Source organism: Saccopteryx leptura, chromosome 3 (assembly GCF_036850995.1).
Source record: "Saccopteryx leptura isolate mSacLep1 chromosome 3, mSacLep1_pri_phased_curated, whole genome shotgun sequence".
NCBI lineage: Eukaryota > Metazoa > Chordata > Mammalia > Chiroptera > Emballonuridae > Saccopteryx > Saccopteryx leptura.
Window position 1 is genome coordinate 148,843,277 of NC_089505.1, and position 21,195 is coordinate 148,864,471.

General features: G+C 40.1%; 1 protein-coding gene across 2 annotated transcripts in view; it reads left to right on the forward strand.

The window, feature by feature from the left end:
- Positions 1-20,974, forward strand: part of TNNI3K (TNNI3 interacting kinase) — a 286,731-nt gene extending 265,757 nt beyond the window's left edge. Inside the window, exons 24-25 of one of the 2 annotated variants that reach the window (XM_066376575.1) lie at positions 16,748-16,827; positions 20,061-20,974. In XM_066376575.1, the coding sequence (XP_066232672.1) occupies positions 16,748-16,827; positions 20,061-20,137 (157 nt within the window). In that variant the 3' untranslated portion in view covers positions 20,138-20,974. Of the gene's footprint in view, positions 1-2,096; positions 3,274-16,747; positions 16,828-20,060 lie in introns of those variants that run through there. The other variant, XM_066376576.1, reaches the window with a different exon arrangement.
- The last annotated feature ends 221 nt before the right edge of the window (positions 20,975-21,195 follow it).

Sequence of the window (21,195 nt, forward strand, 5' to 3'; positions counted from 1 at the left end):
GGGAGCACAGAAAAGTCAGCATTGCATGATCTAAAGCTTCAATCGGTTCATGACTAGAAGCATGAATTTCCAGCATCAAGTTCAGTTGTCCACTGGAAGTTTAAAAATCCAGATTAGTAATGAGAGGGAAGAACCCCACATGTTCACTCCCCTACAGCTGATCACAAGGCTTTCTGCCATGTAGCAACACTGGTAGCAGGAAAACCATGAGCCCCTGTGTGCATTTCAATCCCTCTCCTCCCTGTTTCTGGCCAGGTATTCACCTTAAATCACCTGGCAAATCACCTGGCCTTTTGCCATTCAGTTTCTTCATCATAGTAACAATGATTCATAATAATAATAATACTTGTCTCACATGGTTGCTCAGAAGATTAAATGAGAAATAAATGTGTGAAATAAATATTCCAACACTTACAATTTTAACAAATGCTTCCATAGACATTATCTTAACTGATACTTCTATAAACATATGGCTTTGTAAAGACATGTTTTAGAGAATTGTTGGTGTCATATTTGTGTCTTGCTGTATTCTCTAGGTTACGTATCTAAGAGAGCAAGGCAATTCTCCCAAGCCACACTTGGGTGAATTTGGAGTTCTTGCTTTCACTAGAGAAGTGTTTTTATAAGACTTTGACATTTGACAAAATCCACAAACACAGTCAGGTAAGGTTTGCTGCAGTGTCCACAAAAGCTCCAGTGAGATTTTCTATGTAAAAATTCTTTCAAACGTACAGTAACTATGTGGTAAGTGGCCCCAAATAGCACTTGGTAGCACTCAGAAGAGCCTGTTGGGTATTCTGATCTCTGCCTATTAAGCTGGTTATGGAAACCTGCAGAGGAGATGCCTCTGTTTACCAGCCTCAAGTAGAGGGGGTTTAGCTCCTCCAACAGGAAGGTGCAAACCCTCTTCACCCGACCCTATGTGAACTCCAGGGCTGCTGCCTAGTCCCACTGGCTGTGGCCAGACCTGTGGTAAAGCCAACTGGTGACTCACTGAGTGGCCTCCACAAAGCCATTCCTGTTCAAAAATTGTACAAGAATTGCCTTATCAAAACACCATGGCCCTGGCTGTTTGGCTCAGTAGATAGAGCGTTGGCCCAGTGTATGGATGTACTGGGTTTCATTCTCAGTCAGGGCACACAAAAGAAGCGACCATTTGCTTCTCCCTTCTCCCTCTTCCCCTTCTGCAGCCAGTGGCTCTATTGGTTCGAGCGTCAGCCCTGGGTGCTAAGGATGGCTTGGTTGATTTGAGCATTGGCTCCAGATGGAGGTTGCCAGGTGGATCCTGGTCGGGGCACATGCAGACGTCTGTCTAACTATCTCCCCCAACTCTCACTTAAAAAAAAAGCCACATAATCTCTTTAGAAAGAAGTTCATAAGAGATTTTTTATTTTTCTCAGACTGGAGGTTATGGGCATTTTTAAACTTAATGAATTCATTTATTTAGCAAATACTTATCCAGGGCTTACATTTCTAGGTTCTGTAATACACCAGCAAATTCACAAAATAATCTCTTTTCTAACAGAGCTCTTATTCTAGTGGGGGAGAAGAATGATAGACTATTTTTTAAAGTAAATTATATAGTATATTAAAGCAGGCATAGGGGATAAGGGAGTGCAAAAACAGGTGGTTTGCAATTTTAAACAGAATGGTCAGAGAAGGCCTCACCCAGAAATAACGTTTGAGCAAAGATATAGTAAACACAGTAAAAGAGAAAACCACAGGCCCCTGGGGAGAGCCTTTCAGATGTGGGAACAGTTAGTGCAAATTCCCTGAGGTGAGATGATGTCTGTGAACTCAGGGAACAGCCGGGAAACCAGAAGGAGCAAAGCGACCATAGGGAAGAGGACCAGGAGACGGAGTGGAGAAGTGGTGAGAGCAGGGGCAGATTAGGAAGCAGGTGAAGGCCATTGGGGAGACTTAAGCATTTACTAAGGTTGGGGTGCATGCCATTGCAGGAATCTGAGCAGAGAAGTGACGCAATTAAGCAGCTTGTTAAAAGGGTCACACAATGAGATGAATGATAGGCGATTAGTTTGCTCATTAAACCCATTTTTCTCTCATCCAATTATTAGTAAACATTTTATTTAACACAGGCTGTGGACTGAACACTGGGGGAGACAGCAAGTGGAAAAACATCAACAATGTGATGGAAAACACACGGAAGAGGGCAGCTAACCAAGTGTTGGAGAGAAAGAAGCCAAGGCCTGAAAGATAAGGAGAATTATTCAATGAAAGAAAAGGGAAGATTGCAGTAGGAAGAAATGGCAATAAGAATGAGAATATACATTAGGGATTCTTATACATACTTTATGTATATATCATTACATAAGCTACACAAAATGTCCTACATATACTATAGGTACAATTATTATCCTCCACTGTATGGAAAGGGAAATTGAGGCACAAGAAAGTTAAATAACGTGGTCAAAAGCTACAACTAGGCAATGCAGGAGCCAGTACTGAAAACCTAACTCTGTCTGACTTGACCTGGTGCATCTAATCACTTGGCAAACCCGCACAGAGGACTGGGACTGAAAGGTGAAGCTGGAGGGATGACCAGGAGTTCAGTTCTAACAATTCATTATTTAAATTAAATATGTGTGGAGAGCATGCTTTGTGCCAGGCCCCAAATGCCAGGGTTACAGAGATAAATAACAAAGCATAGCTCCTATTCAGAAGGAGTGTGCGGTTTGGCATGTGACGTATCAAGGCTCAATAAACACCACTGCAGAAATGACCATGAAGTTCTAGCAGTGCGGAAGACTCAGAGCTTTCTTTCAGAATCCACAGTCATGTTCCTGCCAACACAGAAAGCAGGAGCACTGGCCTGCTCTGCAAGAAATACTAAGCCCCGGCTTGCCCCAGGATTCAATAAAGCACTAAGCCCATCAAACCAGAGTGGGGTAAGAGCCCCCACATTATTCACAGAAGAGCTTTTCCATGAGAGCAAGGCACCTTAGCAACATAATACCATTTTGCTATTCAGGGTCTGACAGCAAAGAATACACAGAAGAGGAGAGGAAAGCTTTGGTGTTTTGTGATGAGGCAAAAGGTCCCCCAGGTTTGGCATACATGCACTTAAAACAAGCATTACTTGTAATTTGTAACCTCCTTAGGGTGTTTCAAATGGTTTGTGAAGATCAATGTTCTGCGTGTTCAAAGAGTTTAGGGAGTTTTAAACCTTCCCAGCCAGACTGGCCTGTCATAAAGAACAAAAGAACATGGAATTTCTTGCAGGGATCTGAATTCACACAATGGAGCCTACAGATGTAATATCATCAAAGATGGACTTTGAACTTTCATCAGACCCAAAGGGGAAATGGATATGTACTGTTCTATAGGCACCTATCTAGTTGTTGCTTTTATCTTCCATCAATAAAATCGGTTTTGTGATTTTTATTTATGTATCCACCAGTGGCCATTATTATAAAGTAGTGGTTAAAAGCTTCGGCTCAGATGGATCCGAATTCAAATTCAAGTTTTACTATGTATAAGCTGTGTGACCTTGGGCAAGTTAGTTGGGCTCTCCAGGTCTCAAATGTCTCATCTATAGGATAAAAATAAAAATATCACCTTTTTTAAAGCATTGCAATGAGGATTCAGTGAGAATACTACTTGTAAATATCTGAGATATAGTAAACACTGAATAAGTGTCAACTACGTACTTTTTCTCTTTTGCTATTAGCACATTCATTTTAGTCTTCATTACTCAACTTTTAGGAGAAACAGAATGAAGATGAGTTGAGATTCTACTTTCATTAACATAGAATTGTTTGGTTCAAAGGTGGAAGGCAGCTCAGGAGGCAACTCATCTCAGATGTATCCATTGCTCTAAAGAGAGGGTGATAAACTATAGTCCAGAGGCCTAATCCATCTCTCTGTCCATTTCCTGTAAAATTGTAGTGGAACTCAGCCTCACTCATTTTTTACATATTGTCTTTGTCTGCTTTTGTGAGGCAACAGCAGAGTTGAATACTTCAGAGACCATGTGCTCTTCAAGGCCTCATACACTTACTATCTGGCTCTGTACTGGAAAATTTCTGACCCCTGCTCTAGAGTTGGGGAGAAGCAGATGGTTGCTTGTCCTTTGTGCCCTGACCAGGGGTCTAACCCAGAACATCCATACACCAGGCCGATGCTCTATCCACTGAGCCACTGGCCAGAGCCATAAAATTTCAAAGGAAGAATTATCATTCAATTATTTAATTATTTATTTAATACACATTCATTGAGTGCCTAGTACATGATAATTAGTTTAATGCACTGAGAATCAAGACACAATAGTAAGCAAGACAGACAAGTTTCTGCTATTACACAACTTGCATTCTACTGAAGAGAGGCAGGCGCCTTAATTTGAGTTCCTACAAAAACAGACCATGACACAAGGATCTGAGTGTAAACTGATTTTCTGAAACATAATCTCAAGAAGCACAATGAAGGAAAGAGAAGAAAGAAAGATAAATAAAAGGTATATAAATGAATAAGTCACTGCTGTGGTCAACCCAGACTTAATCTTATTTTGTAACCTCTAGGGATATACATAGAACAAGTCTTAGAATTGTCAAAAGAACATTAACACCCCTCCCTTAAAGCTAGAGACACATGAAACCATGGGTGTATATAGAAACCTCTGTGGGTGATTTTCCAAGTAGGTCAGGTCTATAAACAGAGCACTATATCTGCCTACACAGGTGACAAATGATGAATAAATAAGTAAGGAAACTGAGATGTTGATAAGTGCTATGCTGACAATACAGATGGCTTGAAGGGATAAAGAGTGACTAGAAGAATAGTTTAGATGGTGTAATTAGAAGGACAAAAAGAAAGAAAACTGGGAAACAGCATTCAGGAGAACTAAAAAGTAAGTGTAGAGTTTATATGGCAGGAACAAAGAGAAGAAATGGAAGGCCCCCATGGAGGGGACTGGCACAAAATGCAGTCCCAGATAGACAAGTAAAAAGACCACGAAGGCTTTCTCAGTCAAGACAGAGCATTAGGGTGTTGTTCTATAGGTATTGGGCCATCACTGAGGGATTGCGAGCAGGGACGTGACATGATCTCATTAACATTTTCAAAAGTTCATCCTTATTGCTATTCTCTCTTCCTTTCTCTTCCTTTCCTAAATGATTTAGCCCAAAAGCCACTAGACAAGGCTGAGCAAGGTCAATTTCCCCACAGGATGTAGAGCAGGATGTCTGACTCTAGGTCAGGTACAGAGAATATGCCTGTGATGGTGAGAATGGTAGGAGACAGCTACAGGGCAGGAAGTGTTGAAGCCAGAGTTGGAGGAGGAGAGGGTTTCTACAGTGGCTTGGGGACACCCAGCCAAAGATTCTAGAGTCCAGGTACAATGAAGTAGAGCAACATGACATGGGAGTCACAGTCCAAGCTTGGAAAGAAGGACACCTGTGAGAAGGAATAGTAAAGCAGTGGCCCCACGTGAAGTGTAAGAGCCCAAGCACAGTGAGAGGCATATTCATACAGGAAGGTGGTGGCCCATTGTGTTTCCACGTATTTGGAGAAGGGTGTCAGCACAGGAAGAAGGTGTCCAGTGTGGAGAAGTTTGAGTGTGAGAATGGTACAGAGGGTATAAGTGTGGGTAAGCCACCATTCCAAATGAATTGAACCTGAGCAGGATGAGAAACATAGCTCAGTGCTGATTGTCGGAGCCCAAGGTAGATGAGAAGGCACCTACTTGGGGCCAGCACATGGGGAATAGCCCATAAAAAGGTGTTAGAACACAAAAGGGTAAGGAGGGCATCCATGTGTTACGACAGAAACAGCAAGTATTTGATGTTAGAGCCCAAATGGGGTAAAGGAGATGTCTGTGTGCGCATTGAGGGGTGGGGGTGGGACAGCAACTGGAGAATTGTATACATTCAGGGGCATTGATTAACTAAGTAACTATATTTAAGGATAGTGGAACCCAGGTTCTTCTCCATTAGAGAAGGGCATTACAGATATGGAAAGGGAGAAACCTAGAATGAACCCTGTGATATTGAATTAGAGATATGAAAATGAATTATGATTTGAGTGGGTAGAGATCCAAAGGTTTACACACACACACACACACACACACACACACACACACACACACAGAAATGTCTAGTTTTGTTCACTCAATAAGAGTGCCTGTGAGCAGCAATGCTTCAGTGGCAAAGAACATACCAAGCCCCCAGATCTTGATTTTTAAATTCTCTGCCCCAAAATATCAGACTGCTTTGAAGAAATGGCCGCTTTTATGGCTGGGGCAAGGAATGTACAAAACAAGCCTGGAACATTTAACACGGGAAAGTTAAGAGGTACTCAGAGAAAGACAGGTGTCTCTCAAAGAGAAAGCCATTTGATTTGCTAACGCTTTGCAAAGGCCTCTATCTAGTCCTAGTGCTGTCCCAGAACCTGCCCCGCCCCTCCCCGGGAACTCTTCCTTGTCCTTTTCCTGTGTGTAAGAAGGGTACCTTTTAGAGCAAGCACCAAGTTCCCAGGCATTGAGGGTTACTTTCACATGCCTGCATTTCTGTTTACCACAGGGAGCAGAATCCAGATCTGGATCTTTAGCACTTAGTGCAGTACCTGGCATTGTGCTTGATAAACAACCATAGAGAGAGGGAGAGAGACTAGGTTATAGGTATAAATCTGGGAATCATTTCTAAAGTCAACAGAATTGGAAAAAGTGGGAAAAGCAGGAGATTTGGATACTGCCTAGCCTCCAATTGAATTACAGCTGTGTGATCCTGGACAAGGCTTAGACTTTCTGAGCCTGGTTTCCTCACATGTGGAATGGGTAGTTAGGTGGGGCAAATGTAATGAAATTTGTAAGGCACTTAGCAGGTGCACACAAATTTTAGTTTCCTTTTTCTTCTTAAAATTAGGAGTAAAAACCATCAAAGAAGACTAGGAGTGTAGAACCCCAGGTTGTATGCCTGACTTCACTCTAACCTGGTTATGTGAACCTAGATAAGCTATTTTACTTCCCAAGGCTTCCATTTCCTTCTTGTTAAAATGGGAGGTGGGGCCCTGGCTGGTTGGTTCAGTGGTAGAGCGTCGGCCTGGCGTGCGGAAGTCCTGGGTTCGATTCCCAGCCAGGGCACACAGGAGAGGCACCCATCTGCTTCTCCACCCCTCCCCCTCTCCTTCCTCTCTGTCTCTCTCTTCCCCTCCCGCAGCTGAGGCTCCATTGGAGCAAAGATGACCTGGGCGCTGGGGATGGCTCTATGGCCTTTGCCTCAGGCGCTAGAGTGGCTCTGGTCGCAAAAGAGCATCGCCCCCTGGTGGTCAGAGCATCGCCTCCTGGTGGGTGTGCGGGGTGGATCCCGGTCTGGTGCATGCGGGAGTCTGTCTGACTGCCTCCCCGTTTCCAGCTTCAGAAAAATACAAAAAAACAAAAAAAATGGGAGGTGGAAAAATGCAGGAGTGAGGAGAGGGCTCCATGACCATCATTAACCAAGATCTCAGAGATCTCAGAGCTCTAAAATCTTAAATGCTTTTCTTTTTTTTTGGATAATAGCAAATCCAAAAGGCAAAGAATAAGAAATAATTTGCTATGTTTAAAGCATGTTCCTCAGTATTAGTAGTAAAGGTATGCAAAGTGCATCACCTGTTGGATTGTACAACTGACTCATTTATACCTGCTCAACATACAGGTACATTAAGAAGTGGTGGTGGTGTTAGGTTACTGTTGAGCATATTAATAATTTATGAGTCATCAAGGAATTAATGCACATTTTTAGTTCTCCCTGCATTTTTCCTTATTCATAATTCTTTGTGTAATTGCTTTTTTCTTTAAAAATGGGGGAGCTGAGACCTTGGATGTTTGCCTAATGGCTCAAACAGAGCCGTGACCCATTACCAAGTCTTTCAGCCCTTTTATAGCCTGGGGACATTTGCCATTGAAAGAAAGCTGATGGGTTTGATTTTCCTGAAAAAGATATTTTGTACTGATCTCTGACCCCATTAACTACTTTGGCCATTGCCCATTCATTGTAATGAGAGCAATAAATTTGCTTTAATTTAGGACATTATCAAGTAGGGAATATTGACAAAGACAAAACGATGTTTTGGAAACAGCTAGAATGAAATCATGAATAAATAAATATGTTGAACTTAGCTGATAAATTAACAAACGTTTATTCATAAGTGTTTGACTGGGCTAGTTTAAAGTTAGGCCAAAGGTTATCTCATTTCTCATAGCATCTTTCTCTTTGGGCCAAAGAAAAAAGTGCTGTACAGAAAGACATTGCAAAGCCTAGAAAGGCATTTATCCCTCTGACAGATCTGTTTTAAGTAGATCTATTTATTTTCAGCTGAATGCCAGAAGGAACAGCCAGATGACTCTAGTAGCCTTTTCTGTGACAAGGCATTTATTTTCCTTGCATAAACACCTTTATTAGGGATCTCAGAGGGCTGTTTCTCCACCTTTTTTTTTTTTTGTATTAGTCTTATGGATTAGTATTAAAAGAACTGAAATTCCTCTTAGATGTGGCTTCTGTGTGTTTCTTTTTGCGTGAAAGAAATGACTCCTAACTTGGATATATTACTCTTGAGGAAGGGGATAAGGTAAGGATGCATGAAGCATTGATCCTTATGTTAATATTCTTAGGTAGGTGACATCATTATCACAGTGGCCAAAAGAACCAACAAACCTCAAAGCATATTGGCAAAGCTGTGAGGTCTTGGATGATGTTGCCTTATTCAAAGTCCAAATGGCTCAATCTTCCAAGTTACAGGTAGCCTGAAGGCATTTTCAACTGCATGAAAACTAATTGAACCTACTTGAATGGAAGAAAAATTTGCCAGAAGTCTTTAATCACACTAGTAACTTAATGGCTTTCTGTTCAACATTGCCAGGACAGTGTTTAGGAAAAGGAATTCATGCACGATCAGCTTAGAAAAGCTCACACAAGATCAGAGACACACACACTAAACTTTCTAAATGAAAGTGTCTCATATTTTTGGCATCCCTGCCCATAGGATAAGCAAGCCATTGTTGGACAGGGGAAAGTATAATTTTTTAAAAGATCTAACAAAACTCTAGGATGATAAGGAATATTTCCTTATAAGAAATTTAGAATTTATCTTTATATGCAAAGGGTCCAAAACTCTGTAACTTATGACTAATTCAGTGAGCTACCCATATGCTAACATACCAACAGTTTGACAGGTGCTGTGATTAAATTCAGTGTGTTTTAGAAGAAAGAGCATGGACTGGAAATTTGAAGATCTTTTGTTCAAATTCTGGTTCTGCCTCTTACTAACTTTGTTATGCACATTATTCAAACTTTCCCAGACTAACTTTCCACCTGCATAGAATGGAGATAAAATTAATGCTTTCCCAGACACCTCATTCTTACCTCATAAAGTAAAAATGATTTAAGCTAATCAATAGAAAAGTATGTGGAAACAATACAGCCCTCTGCAAATCTAAGAAATTATTATTATTATTAAATCATTATGGTAGAACTTAGTGTTCTAGGTCTTTATTTTTATACAGTTGTTTTCATTTCATACTTGCTTTCAAGCCTTGTAGACTATATATTCACTGAAATGCACCAAATAAAAGTCCCTAGCCTTGAAAAAGCTGCACTTGGACAAATGTGATCAAAATTGTTCCTTTTGGATTGTACGCCCATCGGAAGTCTTCCTTGGAAAGCAATTCAGTCAGAAGCCATAATGACACTAGCAAATATTCTGAGAATTCATGAAATCCCACAGCCAAAACCATGATTCATTGCTCCAATACCAAGAGCATTTGGCAGCTGTACGTTGGAAGCCACAATACTGGCTGCTTTTGAGGCTCTAAATGAGTCCGCGTGGACTCACTGTGGCACCGCCTGCTACCACCCTCTGGAAAGATGGCACCAGAACTCCTCAGAGTCTCTTTCAACAGAATTTTCTTTATTTCCTCTTGAGCTTTGATTAACAATACACCTTTCTGGATTAATAGACAACATAGTGTTTTAGGATCCCCCCCCCCATATGGCATTGCAAAATGAATCTATTTTATTATATATAAAAATTTTGTGAAGCAGAGCTGTGTTTTCCAGTACCAACCATACACAAGCTCACCTGTCATTGAAGTCCCTAGTAATGAGTTTATGTGACAGTGATTCCTCTACACTCTTTTTGCTTCTTCTTAGATGGCAGTGTGGTTCTCCCTTTGAAATAGATCACTAAAGGAGAGGGTTCCTTACGGCAAAAAGCACAGTTCAGTTACTATCTCAGATGAAATGTAGATATACAAAAAGATACAAAAGCCACCTTGAGGTGTAGCGGTGATGTGTAGCCAGGTGTGCTGTGGTCTGTATGTGAAAATCAGGCAGTAAACCCTGGCCCAATGTCAGAACTGCAGATAAGGAAGATAAAAATCTTCTACCTAAGTGGGAACTGAGAAATCTCACTCTGCCTTTCCAAAGCATTGAATCTGGTTTCTCAAAGACTACATGGTTCACGAATACCTTCTAAAGAAGTACATAATGTAAGAAGTGGAAGAACCTGGGACATCACATTATGAGATGTCCAGATGGACACTTATATCCCAGGTGGACATTTATATCCTTCCTACAGCATCCAGTCAAAAGGTTCTTCAACCATAGCTTGAATGCTTCCAGAGATTGGACAGTAACCCCGTCTAGAACAACTCAATCTATTGCTGGACAATTCTAACTTTAGGAAACGGGCTATTTTGTTTTAACTATTTCCAGTGTCTAAGGCTCAACTTACCTTTGTGGGTAATGTCATGCACTTGAAGTTTATATCAATTCTGGATATCAACCAGTGACAATCCAATCTAACCATTTGTCATCTGGCATTGCTCTGCCCTTCTTAGTTACCAAGCAAGCTGGAGAAACTCTGTCCAGTATCTGTGAAAATCCAGATGAATGTTCTAACCTATGGATTTCCACCTTTAAATTTTCTTCACCAAAAATAAATAAAGCAAATCTAGCATGACATTCTTTCTTACTGAACCCATGATAGCTTCTAGTAATCAGCACTTTTATTCAGTGTACAGAAAAACTTATTTCAAGATATTTTCCCCATTTTTCATAGCTAGTCTGTAATCTTACATACATATTGATCACTTTACCTTGAATATTTTTTGCTTAATGTGCTTGTCGCGAGCATCATTATCTCTGCATTTATTTCAGCCAAAATAGCTTGATAATTGAGTTGTGAATGACCTTGTTTCTTTGGTCAGGGTGCATGAGATTATTCACAGACCATGTGACTATTTGAACATATGCTAGTTTGTGCTGACAAACCATGGCCTAAATGGCATGCACACACAAGACAAATTACATATGTGGGTTTGTGTGTGAACTGTCCTCATTAGTAGACAGTCTGCTAAGTAGTCCATACCCATAAAGCATGGAATGAGAAGCAAGAAATATTTTTTTAATTTTGCTTCTGCTCTACATTCTGGATAAATTATTCATTCCCTAGCAGAACTTTGTAAGAGACAATGGCTGATGATTATGTTAATCTCTACATATATATCATCACAGAGCTTATTTGAACTATTTAGCCTAAAATGATTGAAACTATTTTAGCACTAAAATAAGATCTATCAATATGATGTGATAGTGTGCAAAAACTAACCTAAAGACTATCTTATTCTCTTTACAAAAGAAAATTTCATTCCCTTTTCATAAAAGTGTACATAAAATTCCCTGTCACTATTCTGTATTATGCACATACATGCCTCTATATAACATGTTATCCTGTTAGCAGGAAGAAGGCGACTAGAAGAACAGTAATGTTGAAAGACTGCGGAACTGAGTGCCCTTCTTACCTGCCATTAGTTCACATTTACTGTCATTGAAATCATGGTGTAGCCGCATCACTGGAAATGCCCGTTTTCACTGACCACAACTTCAGCAAACAGAGGTCCTGGCGTCTCTTTTTAATCTCTGGGCTTCTGTGAAACTTCTGCTGAAGTCAGAATGCACATGGGTTGAGGACAGCTAGTTCCATTGATCAAGGTCCGGTTTCTTCTGCTTTGTTTGATTGGTGCGTGCTTAGCTTCCATCCGTCTGTCATCCTGTAATCGGGCCAGAGACTGACTGTGCGGTATCTCTTGGGCAAGGAGGTTAAGTCCCCCTGGCACAAATTGTATTCAGCAGCTGAATAAATAAACAGCTTGGAGATGGGCTTTTACTCATAGGAAACCAGATAGCCTTTTTGATGATAAAATATTTATTCTCTATTATCTCGTTGTTGCCAAGACTACAGTGTATAGAACATTTCTTAAAAGGAGCTAGGGTGCTAAAGAGGTTACAGGTATTAGTAGGGTAGATTTTATTTTGAAAAATATCTTGGATGACATTCTATTGCTCAGTACTTAGTGTGGTTTGCCATTTAATGTTGCTTGCGATCACAGCATGTCCCACTTTAAGTCAATACTTCTTTTTCCTTTTAATCATTGCTTTCCTCTAAGACAGTGGTACCCAACCCCCAGGCCGCGGACGGGTACTGGTCTGTGGGCCATTTGGTACTGGTCCACAGAGAAAGAATAAATAACTTACATTATTTCCGTTTTATTTATATTTAAGTCTGAATGATGTTTTATTTTTTAAAAATGACCAGATTCCCTCTGTTACATCCGTCTAAGACTCACTCTTGACGCTTGTCTTGGTCACGTGATACATTTATCCGTCCCACCCTAAAGGCCGGTTCGTGAAAATATTTTCTGACATTAAACTGGTCCGTGGCCCAAAAAAGTTTGGGGATCACTGCTCTAAGAAACAACATCTTGCCTTTATAGCTTAAGAAAGTAAAGCCAATAAAAAAAAAAGAAAGTAAAGCCAAACATGCAGTCATTTTCAAGGCAGCTAAGTGAATTAATTGTGAAAGTTTAGAGAAACCTAACTTCTCCAAGTGAACATTTTGCAATAACATCACTTAACACAGTTTTATTATTTTAACTATTTACTAAGTACCAGGTAAGCCCAGTGGGAGATCCAAACTCTTAAACAGCATACACATGTAGTCATTCTGCACTGAGGCAAGCTCCGACCAGGACTGGGAGAGGAATACAAAGTACTGGAGAGTATGAAATTCTGACCAGGAATTTCCAGGGGGACTTTGAGGAAATGCTGCCTTTGAGTTGGACCTTGATGAATAATCAAAGTTTATAACCTTTATAGAGTGCTTACTAAGTGCCAGTTTTGTTTAAAAGACTTTAAACTTATTAATTCTTTAAGTCTCATGATTAACCTTCTAAGTGTTGTTGTATTCCCATTTCACAGTTGCATACATTGAAGCATAGAGCAGTTACCATATTTTTCGCTCCATAAGACACACTTTTTCCCCCCTCAAAAGTGGAGGGGAAAATGCCCATGTGTCTTATGGAGCAAAAAATATGATATTTTATTAAATATTTTAACACACCATTTGGTTCAGAATATTATTTTTCTTATTTTTCTCCTTAAAACCCTAGGTGTGCTTTATGGTCAGGTGCATCTTATGGAGTGAAAACTATGATAAATAAATTTGTCAAAGGTCATAGAGCTAGCATATATTGGAGTCAGGATTCAGATTCCAGGAGTCAAGCACCAGAATATCTCATCCATTCTTGACCAGAACACCTGGTCCCTGTCAGGGATCAAAAAGATAGCACTAGGTTGAGTCAAGTGGTGAGAGCAACTCAGCTACCATCGTGGGGCAGGGAAAAAGTCAGGATTGTTTGGAAAATCCAAATTCTATTAGTGTGGCTGGAACTGGGGTGGGCTGGGGGTGTGTGACACCAGTGGTAGTCAACCTGGTCCCTACTGCCCACTAGTGGGTGTTCCAGCTTTCATGGTGGGTGGTAATGGAGCAACCAAAGTATAAATAAAAAGATAGATTTAACTATAGTAAGTTGTTTTTGTTTTTATTATAAATAAATTTTTATTTTAATGGGGTGACATCAATAAATCAGGGTACATATATTCAAAGAAAATATGTCCAGGTTATCTTGTCATTCAATTCTGAGTAGTAAGTTGTTTTATAAAAACTTATTCTGCCAAACTTAACAAAAATCCTACATAAAGTACTTGGTAAGTAATTATTATTATATGCTTTAACTTGCTTTATAAATTTTATAAAGTAAAGTTACTTCCCAACTTTATAAATCACCATTACTGTGGAACTGGTGGACAGTTAGAAAGTTTTACTACTAACAGAGATACAAAAGTGGGCGGTAGGTATAAAAAGGTTGACTACCCTTGATATACACACGATGCAAGTGGGATTGGATTACAGAGGAATTTGAACATCAGCCTAAAGAACTTCAGTGGGGAGCAGGGCAATGCCATGGTAAGATTTTTGTCACAAAAAGACTTTGTGGAGGGGAAGACTGAGTGACTGAAGAGAAGGACATCATTTAGAGATCTATCAATTAATTAGATCATTAAAAAAACCCAAAAACCTATGTTTAAAGCTTCTCCTAGGTGCCAGGCACCATTCTGAGTGTTGAGTATATAACAGGAAATAAGGGAGACAAGGCAGATGAGGCTCCCAAACTCATCGTGTGAAAGAATATGGACAGTGTGTAAATAAATGGATAAATAAACAAGTATTTTTACAGTTATGAAAGAAATAAATAAGTTGATGTGATTTGATGTGATAAAAAGTGGCCATACGCAGGGGAATGGCCATTTCAGAACAGCCTCTCTGAGAGAGTAACACTCCAATTGAGGCCTGAATGGCAGAGGAGCCAGTCATGGGTGAGAGCAGGACAAAGGCTCAGGCAAACAGCACTCAGGTTTATTTACCATTCCAAGTAGAGTTAACAATGCAAAAGCTCTGGGTTGGGAAGGAGCTTGGAGGGTTCATGAGACAGAAAGAATGCCCAAAGGAAGTGCTTAGCCAAACTGGGGAGTGGGATGCATGTAGAGGCCTTGAAGGTGGTGGGTAAAGTGTTTGCACTTAATTCTAAATGAACTGGGAAGCCAATGGAAGGCTTTCAGTAGGTGAATGGCTTAATCTGTTTTATATTTTGGAAATATTACTCCAGATAATACACAGAGAATGGATTATAGGGGAACAGTAGTGAAAGTAAGAAGATCAATTAGGAGCCTATTTGCAGAGGTCCAGACAAGAAAAAGATTATATGGCCTAGACTTTGAAGGAGGAGAGAGATATATGGATTAGGGTTACATTTTGGAGGCAGAGCTAAGAAGATTTGAATTAGGTAAGAGATATGAGAAAAAGAAAGGTACCAAGGATGAGTCTAAGAGTTTTGGCTTAAGTAACTGAAAGATTGGTGCCAGTGATTGAGATGGAGAGAATTGATTTGGGTTCTGCTATGGACATAGTGAGGGTAGTCCTGGGGATAACTACAGCACCCTCTTTGAGGATGCTAAAGTGTGGATGAGGCAGATAGATACAAGGTAGACTGCTGATGTCTAAGTAATTGACAAAAGCGATTAAATATTAGGGTAAGGGTTTTGATAACTTTAGGTTTTGAGTCTGGAGAAGTAGAAAGATAGCAATGCCAGTAACCAAAATGGTAAAAGAATAGGAGGAATTTGGGGGAAAGAAATATTAATGAAGGCTAGGAATCAGGACGAAATTTCTTTTTGAATGGCGGATAAGCATACATGCTTTGGAATGTTAAAGGCTTGCATTTGAATCCTAGATGAGCCATTTCTCAAACCTGTGTAACATGTAACTCAATTACTCTATCTCCAGTTTTGTAATCTGTAAAATGGGAGAAATAATTTGGTACTGATAAGATAGTGAGAAAGATGAAAGGAAGTGATAAATATAAATGATTAATACCAGGAATCATATAGTGTATGTAGTATTACCACTCTTGTAATTGCCATCATAATAATAACACCCTTCTGGATGTGTTTTATTTTTATTGATTATTCTTAAGATAATAGTGTTGTGGTTATTAGTTCCATTTAAGTAAGGCTTGCAAGCATATTAAGCCAGATTTTAAATTCAATACTCCTTTGTGTTATATTTAATCATTGAAACAAACTCAAAATTATTTAGGTTCTTATCCCATTTAAATTAACTGAGGCTCAGAAAGGGTAACAGTCCCAAGATTAAACAGCTGGGAATTGTAACTTACCCAGAGGAGCCAGGACTCACATTTATATTTGATTTACTCCAAATATAATAGCCCCCCACATTCACAGGATAAATTCCAAGATCTTCAATGGACACCTGAAATCGCAGATAGTACCAAACCCTATATGTGTTGTGTTTTTTTTTCCTATCCATCCTTACAAATGATATAGTTTAAACTACTCTTTTGCTTGGCGCTATTTTTAAGAAAAAACAAGTATTACTTGAAGCAAGCAGCACAATACCACAGTAGTAGATTTAATAACCAAGACAAGTACTAAGTGTCTGAGGAGCGAGTAGCATATATTGTGGATATGCTGGACAAATGGATGAGTTGTGTTTGGGGCAGGACAGGGTGTGATGGAGCAAGATTTCATCACACTACTCAGAATGGCATGCAATTTAAAACTCATAGATTATTTCTAGCATTTTCCATTTAATATTTTCATACCATTTGACTGTGAGTAACTGGAACCATGGAAAGCAAAGCCATAGATGTGGGGGGACTACTGTAATTCTGAATACTTCTCCAGCTTGTCACTTGTAAGATAAAAACACCTATGTGGATCAGTCTGCCAGTTCTCTGGGAACCATGATAAGTAAATAAGTCTGTTTTATAAAAATGTTATTAGCAAACCCACACTGTGGTTTCACAGTGTGAACCCGTGTGTCTCCTTGAATTTTCCAGTGCTGGACCATGTTCCTCTCTAGGCCTGTCTGTGGAGGAGATGAAGAGTAGTCTTCAGTTCTCACCCATTGACAAATATGGTAAGTGTACACTTTCTTCAGACAGACGAAGGAAACTGCCCAGGAAGGTGGTATCTTTTTTGATAACGAGGTGGAAAAATCCTATTTTGTAATAACTTGAAATGAAGGATACTTTCAAAATATTATAGAAGTGAAAACTTTGATCTTCACATTGTATAAGGCTACATTTACCTTTGAGTTTAATAATGTGTGAGTGTGGCTGCAAGTATAAGGAAGCATGTGTGCACGTGGAAAATGTACAACTCTTCTTATACATAAAATAATCTCCTGCATCTCATGAGGCTGCAAACGCCTTATTGCCACCTTACTGAGCCCTCTGCCTCTATGCCACACATCACAGGGGCAGGAAAGAGGAAATCAAGAGATGAGTTTCCATAATTACATCACATGCTGGCGAACAACCTCCCTTTAACAAATACCCAAGAACAAAAGGCAAATCTGGCTGTTTCCTCAGAAAGCTGGAGACGAAGTAAAGGTCTTGCTGATGGGATCCATTTTGCACAGGACCACTTTAACAAGAAGTAACAGAGCTCTTTGAAATAGTTAGCAGAGTTCTACGCAGGCCCCTGAAGCCAGAGGTGGACAGTAGCCCTTGTCATCAGATCTCATATTAATATGTTAGGCCTGTGATATCCTTTATCCAACCCCTAGGTTTTGGAAGGCTCTATATTTAATTGAAATTTTAGCATTCATGGGAACTTCCTCCAGTGACATGGAGGACAGAAAAAAAAATTATGTCAGTTAAGTAGATTTATTCCAAGAATTAGGTTTGGGAAGGAAGAAATTAGATGATGTGTTCTCGGTGCTCTGATATAGGTGGCGATAGAGCCCGGAGACTGTCAGCTTTGGGGTCCTCACCAATGTGCCTCAGGGAAAGAGTATCACTACCTAAGGCATGAGGAAGCTTTTGAAAAACAAAGGAAAAAAGAATATTCTGGATAGGTACAGACAAACTACCCAGGAACACATTAAAGGAAGGAAACTTGGTGCGTCTGACTCCCGATGTGTGTCTAGAATGCAGCTGGGTGCTTTTATCATCAGCTTCACTACATAATTGGCCACTCCAGTAATGGAGAAATATTCTCTGAGTCCACGTCATCACATTTTTTATATATTTAATATCGCTTTCTCAAACTTTGCAGATGTGACTGCACAACCACAAAATATAGGGCACCCTTTGAAATGTGTGCTTTGACCAGAAGTCCTTCCTTTCATGGTGGAGTTTCAAGATGAAGCATTTCTTTAACCTAACCATCTGTTTCTTAAAGGAATAAAGCTTTGAATAGAATTCCTCAAGATGGAAAAATAAGACAGAATGATACAATAATACAGAAGTTGTGGGGTTTTTCTATGCTTATCTATAGTATGAGTACAAGAAAACATGAGGGTATTTGGTGGAGTGAGAGCTCCAACAGACAAAGAAGATATATTTTCTATGTTTCACTGGGAACATCACATTGTACAAGAAAGAACTCTTTAATTGGTCTCCATTTCCAGTTTATAAACCAGTTGTAGTATAACAGCAATTTCATGAACTGTTTCTTCTCCACAATCCCACATCCAAAAGAGCAGGGTTGGAGAATGGGGATAAATTAAAGTACATAGTTATTTTCTCTCTACTTGAGACCTTTCACCCTAAAGTAACAGAACATGCAGACATGGCTCAGTGTTTTCCTAGAGCCCTTGGTCAGATTTCAGTTGAGTGCCTCTTAAGCTGAGTGGCTACCCAAGTGCAACACGTCTGCCCTTCGACTCTGGCCACGATGGCATCAATAATAAATGTTGGCATCCGTGCCCTACTGATTTCTCTACACCTCCCTGAAGGAGAGCCTTCCCATGCTGGAAGGATGGGCACTCACCATCAGCTCTCCACTGGAGTGATGTAGAGAGAAAGCCACGGAACATCACAAGCCAGTAAAATCGCATGTGGTATGTCAGAAGGTTGATTATAGTAATAAAAAGATTACAACCTTATTAAAACATCTATCTGTGCCTGAATGATGTCACAGTTTCAGGCTGGACAAAAGGACAGATTTTTGCTCCAGGGTGTAGATTTGGTTTGAGTCCACCTAGAATTAGAATTCAGGAATGTGCATCCTGCTTCGCCTCATCTCAGACTCCCTCTCCCACAGATCTGACCAGGGCCAGCCCCACGAGAGGACAGCAGCAGCAGCTGTGGCATTTCCTCCCAGGAGAGTTCATGCGCTGCCTAAGAGATTCATTCTAACAGAGACCTTTCTTATGAAAATAAATACTATCCAGTTGCATATTGCTAGATGTCTTAATGAAAATATAGGTGGCTGAGTTGCTGAAAATTCCACTATCAAGGGGGAGCAAAAGCAGCAATAGCTATTGACAAATGTGCCCATTTTCCCAGATGCAATGAATAGCGTCCTTACTCGGAGTGCAAAGGTAACTGCTTCCTTGCATGTGTCTTGAGTTCTCCAGTACAGTGTCCCTGTCCTGAGCCACAGGTTCCACTTTCTGGAAACACACAGGATGCTTGCTTCAACAAGCATCAAATGCCACAGGATTTTAGGCCTAAGCATTAATGTGCACTTACAAATTTGGCTATCCACAGGATTCTAGGCCTAAGCATTAATGTGCACTTACAAATCTGGCTCTTAAGTAGGAGAAAAAACAAGAGCCATCCTGTTTTAGAGAATGGTTCTTTCCTTTATCCCTACTGCTATCTCCACCTGCCTTTTAAGCACATCATGTTTTAGCACTCACTATGTGTCAGACCATACTAATTGACTCATATGCCTTACCAACCTTATGAGTAAGTACTACTATTTCTCCCATTTACAGATAAAGACAAGAGGGAGGTGTAGAAAGTTTACATTGACAAAAGTCCCAGAATCAGTAAATAATGAAGCCAGTGTTTAAACCCAGATTTACCCGACATGGAACCTTATGTTTTTAGCCATCATAATATGCCATCTTTCTGAACTGTACCCTTCTTTACTTCAAACTCAACATGCCACTTGGCCAGCTTGGGTCTAAAGCAGACATCTGTCATGTGTGCTCCTCTGGTATCAGCTCTGTTTTTATTTTAAAATTTGCTTTTGTTTTACAACTGCTTGCCAGCAACTCTCGTCCAGTCTCTGTTTAGATGAGGCAGGAGAAGCTGGTTGGCCACTATGCACTGCACTGTGTGACGCTGGTGAAGAAAGATGGGGAAGGGAACTGAAAGGCCAGTAAGTAACGGCTGAACTTCTTTTCTCGCGCAGGTTACGTATCTGATCCCATGAGCCCGATGCATTTTTATTCTTGCCAGAATAGTAGCAGCTTTGAAGACAGCAGCTGACAACATTCTGCGTACACCTAAAGGAGAGTTTTCCCCTAAACAGACAACAATTCCAACCACGGCAGACTTGTTTCCAAATGTATTTAACCGTCTAAGGTCCCCTTAAATTTGCTCGTTTACACCAGCCCTATTTAATTCCCTACAAATTGAGCTTTAGATTGGTAACTAAGGAATGAAATGCAGAAGAATCAAGATAGAATATATTTGAAGAATTGGTTTTAATTTTGTAAATGAAAACAACAAATTTATATGTTTATTTGGAGATGGGGCCTAAGTTTGTGGTGGGCACTTGGCAATTACTATGTTTTCCTAGACTTATTTATGTAGACTTGTGTTTGACAGCATGGGTTTAATTTCTTTGAATATTGTTTTATTATTATTATTATTATTATTATTATTATTATTGAGAGGCAGGGAGGCAGAGAGACAGACTCCCAACTGGGATCTACCTGGCAAGCCTCCTACTGGGTGATCTTCTGCCCATCTGGAGCTGCTGCTCCGTTGCTCAGTAACCAAGCTATTTTAGCACCTAAGGTGAGATCCTGGAGCCATCCTCAGCACTCATGGCCAACTTGCTTGAACCTTTCAAGTCATGGCTGCAGGAGAGAAGAGAGAGAGAGAAAGAGAAAGAGAGAGAGAGAAGGGGGAGAGGTGGAGAAGCAGATGACTGATTCTCCTGTGTGCCCTGACTGGGAATTAAACCCAGGACTTCCATACATCAGGCTGATGCTCTACCACTGAGCCAACTGAATAGGGACTCGATTTTTTTTTTTTTTACTTATCTCATTAAATTACTTCTAGTGTCTGGCTTTGTGATTAAAAAGTTCTTGGTGTCATAAAAAATTGATTCAGAAGTGTTTCATTCCAACAAGACTTCTACTGAGTATACTTTTTTTTAGACATATTGGTAGCAAAAAGCCATGACCTTCAGGTCAAGAAGCTTGCATACACATAGCACTTAATTATTTAACTTCCTTTCTACATCTTCTCAAGGGCTAGGTGCTTTGCCTGGTGAACCTGTTGCTGTCAGCACCAACGTGTCATAAATACTATTGCTA